Genomic DNA, 7259 nt, shown 5'->3' with positions numbered 1-7259 from the left:
CAACACAACAAGTACCAATGCTCCCCGAATCCATACCCTGTCAATAATAGAACAAAGCATTTTGTATAGTTTCAGCTCTCACAAATAATCAAAAGTTAATATTGTTTTTCAAATGTAAAATTAATAATTAAACATTTCAAAAAATAATATAATTAAATTGTCAGCATAACCACAAAGCATAATATTATAAAAGTAATGTAACTAGCACTCAGACAATCTCATGCAGAAAAATTTTTTATTTGTTTGAAGTTAAGCTACACAATGGACTATCTGTGCTCTGCCCACCAAGGGTATCAAAACCCAGTTTCTAGTGTTGTAAGTCCACAGACATACCGCTGTGCCACTGGTGTGCCAGAAAAAAATTAACAATGACATGTGAAATAAGTACTTTATCATGAAGAGGTTTATATGTATATTGTATATCAGAAAAAAAATCATATTAATGAAGTAAGCAAAGGAAGAAAATGTTTATACTTAGTTTTATTAATTTAAGTAGTACATATATTTAAAATAACATTTATAATCTTTTTTTTAAGCTTTAAAAAATTTAATATGTACTACATCTTGAAAAAGCTGAAACATACATATTTATTCACCTCATTTTTCAGGTAAAGAAAAAAGTTAATAAAGTTGAAAAAAGGATAATGCAATTTTTCATTTTGAGGCTTGTAACTGAAACAGTGCAATATAGTTTCTCAATTTAAATGGAAATGATTAAAGAACAGGCATACATATACTTTAATTTTTAGTTACTGATTTAATGTAACACACACCAAAGAAAAATCTGTCAGCAAGCATAACCATGAAATTAAGAATATTGAAAATGAAACATCGAATTAAGATATATGTAATCTGAAACATGCTGAGAACAAAACCAAGCTTACGCAATTAAAACCTTACGGTGAGATGGGCCGTCCTCATCGCTGAGAAAAGCATATAACAGAGATAAAGTTTAGATATGATTGTATAATTATTTAGAGGAAAGAAATATAAATAAATTATAATTATGTAAATATAAATATGTTTTTGGGGTAACTTGCAATTAAAAAATTACAAAAATATGTGGACTGGATAGAGATTTGCGAAAGAAATTCTTTCATCAGAATTTTTTTGTGCTGATTTGTTGCTCTAAAATATATTATTAAGCAATATTAGTAGAATATGTTGCTAAACAAATAGACAAATTCACAAATTTAAATAGAACTTTCACTGATCAGTCAAACTGAAAGTGTAAATGAGTCATCGTTAGCTATAGAGGTTCTCTTCGTAAAATAGAAATTGGAAGACTTCCTCTAATAATTAATATAAATGTATATGTTTGATTACAAATATTCAACAATAAAACTACTTGATTATTAAATCATTTTCACAGAAATATTCTGAAATATTCATAATAATATCACTCATAAGTCTTTTCAACTTTCTTTACGATATATCCAAATATTGCCCCTGAAGAAAAAAGGGTCCACCTTTCAAAAGCACTCAGGATAAAAAGTATCATATCTCTGTGTTAAACTACTTCTTCAATCTACATTTTTCCTAGCATCATGAATCCAAACGTTATTTTGTCCTTATGATAAAAACATCATTCTCTATGTAAATAGTATCACAAAATATATGAATATAACTAAATTGATAAACACCATTAATTATGGATTGAATTAAGAAGTGAAAAATTATTGTTTTCATAATGAAAAGAAACCTAAAATATTTTGTTATAGCTGGAAATTCAAAATCTAATAAGACTATGAAAATAAGCATAAAAATTGAAAGAATAGTGTTGTGTGAAAAATTTCAACCTCAATTTTTTTCAATTCAAAAAATGCAGAAAAAAGGAAATGAATGGAGATAGAATTAACATAAGAAATCTTCTAAAGTGGTTGCTACACAGAATAGTTATATACAAAACATTTTAACATGTGAGCATGTATTTAAACTTTGCAAAACATCACATAAATTTTAAAACTAATGAGATAACATACTACAGACTGATGAAAGAACAACTGTTTTCTGAATAGTAAGATCATTTTCTATAGAAGATGTGACATGTGTTTCAACACTGGAACATGGAGACAAATCTATGATTGTGTAGTGATGTTTATTTCTGTTGAAGAACCTACATATTGTCAATACCAATGGATTTTAGAAATAGCAGTAGTATTACAAGACTCACACAGTATCCAACAAATTATGCTTAATTAGTCTTAGATTTAATTTTCAGCAGGATAATGATATAAAACATACTGCATGAGTAGCTGAATAAAACATCTCTAGAGGAAAGTGAAAAATTGTTGTAATAGTTATGAAACAGTCATCTCATGAATCAATGCTAGCTAATCCAACTGAAAATATGCTGAATCAGTTGAAAAGTAATGTTATGAATGAGAATTAATAAGCTAACTAATATAAAGCAACTTTGGAAGGTTGTATCACAAAACATGAATGAAAATAATACTGATTGCAAGACTTAAGAAACTGGAAGAATACTGATTGATGTAGTTAAGGCTAAAGGAGAACCTACTGCATATTTGATATTCAGTCTTTCTGATTCCTAAATGAACTATTTAAGCCTATTATATTGAAACGCTAATATAATAAGTAAACAGTTTACTTTTTATAAACTTTCTTGTAAAGTTGATCATTAGCACTTTAGGCTCAAAATTATGACCTGTACTGTAAGTTTAATCTATATTCCACACACATATTTTAAAATGATACTTCAATAATCCTTTACTCAATGAACTTTTTTTCAAGATCACCATTGTAGGCTGAAATTAAGATTTCAAGCAGGCAAATTAGATAGCATTTTCTGTATTTGTATGATGGCTCTACGATGGAAAAAAAAATTTTCCTTTCCTTCCACATCTTCTTTTGTGTGATTTATACAAAAAGCATAGATTATTTGTAATAAAAATCAGTTTTATGACATAAAACCTGAAAACACAAAAAATCTTTACCCAAGTTTAGTTAATCTAGCTTGTTCTTTTGCCTTCACAGAAGTTTTCAAGTTTCCATGATGACACATAATGAATACTGCTATACTCAAGAACACCATATTGGCCTGAAAGAAAACAAAAACTAAGATCAATTTGGCATTGACAACAGTACTTATAGATTAAAAATTCATTCAAATAGCTTTCTGCATTCTCAATAATACATTTCATCAATTACTTTTTTGCAAAAACATAAAATATGAGGTAATAAATAAACAATAATTTTAGTAGCAAAGTAAGGATGAATAACAATAAAAATACTAAAAAAATGATATAATCATTTCAAAATTGTCAAGAACTTTTTTTAGCTTTGTAGATTATTAAGGAATGCTTCTTGCTAAATGCTAAGAGTTTAACTTAACTGATAAAATTTTAAACTTTTTAATATCTATAAATGGGTGAATTTTCAGAAAACATTTATTTAAAATTGCCATATAATTTAATTTGTACACAGAAAAAGTTTTTTTTAAGGTTTTCTATATTGAAAAATAACAAGTAATGGTCAAAGCTCATGAAAATCTTTTATAATACATTTTTACACTAGAAAAAAGTTATTAATAGAAATATTTATATACTAAAATTTTTCTAAAAAAAAAGTTGTAATTAGGTTTTTAAAAGTGTAGATCTTTTATAGGCATGAAACAACTTATAAACCATTTCTGTAACAGATTAATATATTAAAAACCAATTACCAGCAAAATTGCTATAACAGGTCCTACGAAGCTGAAAATAAAATAGTTGTCGGCCTTCAACCAACAATGGTGGTCAGTGCCATAGCTATGAGAATCTACTGCTGCTGAAATAGAAACAATAAGAGCAGGCACTCCATATCCCAGCAAATAAAACCACTTCACTCGAGATTTATCTGACTCAAACACTTCAACCAGCATTATGTACAAATGGAAGCCTTCTAAAAACATCCACACAAAAGCAGCCAGAAAGATGTAATGCAAAAGTCCTGCCACAATGCTACATAGAACTGGGACAGCCGTTTGGTTGATACCAGCTACAAACAGGACTTCACCCACTAGGAGACAAAGACACAAGTTTTTGTGGATTGTTGTTCGATCATTCTGCAAGGCCCTGCATCACATAAAAACACATATTGTTGTAACACAATCAACATTTGTTATTTAATCAGTTTTCAAAGTTATACACTAATAATTTATTAGTTATACAATTTACCAATCAACTAAATTAGATCCATTCTTTCAATTTTCTTTTGAGCCAAAAACAGGAAAGTGCATGAAAAGTAATGAAAGACTTTTTGGTAATCAAAAGTGATGCTCAATCCTTTAGTTATACATATCTTTCTTATGTATGGTCTAAAATAAGGCCTATAATCATAGCTTTGCTGTAAATCCTAACACCTTATTATTCTAGAAAGCAGATTGAAAATATATTTGACTAACTAGATCAGGCCTCGACAAATATTTTCAAATCTAGGAGCCAGGTATGCCTAGCCCAACTTCACTACTGTTTGTTCTGGAAAATGAGGGATACACTAGTGCCTTGATTATCTGTGTCTCCATTATACATGATCCTCGATTATCTACAGATTTTTCTTTTTCCCAGAATTTTCTCAAAAAAATTGTACCATTACAATTCTAGACAATAATTCACATGTTTTGTAGAAATTGTCACTCAGAAATTAATTTTGGTTGAAAAAGTTCAGGTGTTGCATGATATCCAGAGTTTTCTGGCATGCATTCAAATCGTAAGTTGGCCAGTTCAAGTCTAGCCTCATCTCTTTTATATTTTGTTTTTGAGACAGGAATACAAAATATTTGAAGCTTGGTTAACTATATTTGACTAGTGATTAAAAATATAGTATAAAAAAGTACACATTAAGATTTCTTGAAGAGTTCACTCAAGTTTGGTTGTCGTCCACTGTTCTATGTTGCACAGCAGGCATCTTTTATTAATCACGGATGCATGTTCAGGTTGTGTTGGGGTGTCACCCAGTTACACATTGTCCTCTTCCCTACAGATATTTGGTATCTTTGGTCTGTTTTTAGCAAAGGCTTTTTCATAATAATTCCAAGCATGGTTTTACGATAATTTTTGACTTATTTTTCACAAGCATTGATCAGATGCAAATGCACTTCCATGTCTTTTGCATAAAAAGTGCTGTAATTCAGGAGCTATTTTTGCCTATGTTAGCAATTAAATTCAACTCAAACAGGAATGGGCAATCAAAAGAGGAAGTATTATAAAAGAAAAAGTGGAATTGGACTCGTGTAACTCACAAAATTTGTAGAAATCGAGCATGACTGACTGACCGACCGACCGACACTTGGCTTTTATGATTATGATTGTGACAACTTTTATAATTTTATTTATCATAATAATGTGACTAAACATCAGTAAAAAGATCATAATTTAAAATAAGGAACTTAAATATATTGAAAAAATTTACTCATATTAAACAATTGGCTAACTAGTGAGAAACACTAGTGCCTCGATTATCTGCTGTTTCTGTTATCCTCGATTTTCAGCTTTCCCCAGCACGGATAATCAAGGCACCAGTGTATATTTATTTACTTTCACAGTAATGCATGCATGCTAATGATCACACGATGTCAACAACCACATGATAGTATTTCCTGAACTAACTGCCTTTGGTCCCATCTGAATCTAAACGCACATAATGATTGGATAAATTGAGAGAAAAAAGAAAAACAAAAATGGCACAAAATTAGTAATGTGTTGTGTATCCACAGTGATTCATTCCTGAAAAAACATGAAGAAGTGCTGAATCTGCCATTAAAATCCTAGAAGTCAACGAACGAGAAAATAGTTCCGGACATCTAAAAGTCCAGAACTGTTGTAGATTCAATTTCTGTTTAGCACAGTCCTATGCTAAAATGGAAAAAAATACTAGGCACCATGATGCAATTTTTAGTCACCATGGTGATCTGGCACCCAGGATTTGTCAAGGCCCAAACTAGATATATGTGCACATTTTCTAGTGTTAATAACATAGGTAATCTTCTTCATTAAGGTACATACTGATAGTTTTATCTTATAAATGTTTTTAATGCAAAAAAAGTATTAATTTATCCCATTTATAACACATAACTGTATATCTGAAGCCAAAACCCAGCACACTTAAATGTACTTCAAGAAAACAGATTCTTCTATACACACAGTTTTTCATAATTATAACAACTTTCTGTTTCTTTAAACAGAACCATTTTAATATAATTTGTTTAGAAATTTAAAACATTTATACCTAAAGCACAGGAAGGTAATAACTGCCAGAAGAAGTGAAACGATGGAAATAAAGCAACCAACATATGTGATCACCAATAACGTTCTGCTGTACTCGGTAGGCAGCTGAAACAAATAGAAGGTAAGTTATTTAACTTCATCTGAAGATATTCTGGATAAATGGTTTCATACATAACATAGAAACTTCTCAAAAATAAAAATATATATATGTAATTTAGGTATAATACATGTCCATTTTGGGGTGAAAAAAAGTTTGTCTATGTGAAAAATATTTTTGTCTATTATGACTGATATATGTTCATCATGCTTTATAATCAACTATGGGAATATATATATTTTTTTTATTAAAGATGTTATAAAAATATTAAACTAGTCATAGTTTCCCTAATCTACTTATGTTACCTGTGATTAATTCCTGTGCTATGATTACAAGATGCAATTATGTTAATACTAGGAGAGGCATGCAAATTATAAATTCTTCTGCCAAAGAAAAAGTTTATGAATATTAATTATAATTCATATCAGTATTCCTTTTGAGGGTGAATTAACTAATCGTGCTCTAAAATATTAAATATATGATTTATTAGTAATCAAGATTGTAAAAATCTAATTTTTATTAACTCATAGAAGTACTTTTGGAAACAATTTCAGTCTTCAAATAATATTATTATAATAGTTATTTACTTTTTCATAAATTTCTAACTTTGCATATTTCACATTATATATGACTAAAGATAAAGCAATAATAATAATACATGTTATAGAGATAATGATGCACAAATTTTCTTAGTCCATGTTATAAATAATTAATATTACTGAGAGTTATTTGTACTTTATAAGAATGACTTCATATGTTAATGCAATAGTTTGTTGCCATAGATGTAAACTGTGACATCAGGGTAGCATGTCTTCAACCAATTGACTGTGCAATACCACCACTAATAAATTAGTGAAAGGAAGAACTTGACACAATCCTTTTTAAGGACATATATTCACATAGAGAGATTTTTAAACATTCTACTTAATGTATTG

The 7259-nt window shown here is 29.1% G+C and overlaps 1 protein-coding gene across 5 annotated transcripts in view; it reads right to left on the bottom strand.

Moving 5' to 3' along the window:
- The window catches only part of LOC106459405 (adhesion G protein-coupled receptor L2-like), a 128842-nt gene that overhangs the window by 5467 nt on the left and 116116 nt on the right, over positions 1-7259 (bottom strand). For all 5 annotated transcript variants that reach the window (XM_022385896.1, XM_022385895.1, XM_022385900.1 and 2 more), the window contains exons 13-16: positions 6229-6332; positions 3686-4076; positions 2958-3061; positions 884-923 (exon numbers count right to left, since the gene is read on the bottom strand). In XM_022385896.1, the coding sequence (XP_022241604.1) occupies positions 884-923; positions 2958-3061; positions 3686-4076; positions 6229-6332 (639 nt within the window). The remainder of the gene's footprint in view (positions 1-883; positions 924-2957; positions 3062-3685; positions 4077-6228; positions 6333-7259) is intronic.

The sequence above is a fragment of the Limulus polyphemus genome, unplaced genomic scaffold (assembly GCF_000517525.1).
Source record: "Limulus polyphemus unplaced genomic scaffold, Limulus_polyphemus-2.1.2 Scaffold603, whole genome shotgun sequence".
Taxonomy (NCBI): Eukaryota; Metazoa; Arthropoda; class Merostomata; order Xiphosura; family Limulidae; genus Limulus; species Limulus polyphemus.
Note: the sequence above shows the minus strand (reverse complement) of the source record. Positions and strands in the feature narration are given on the sequence as shown.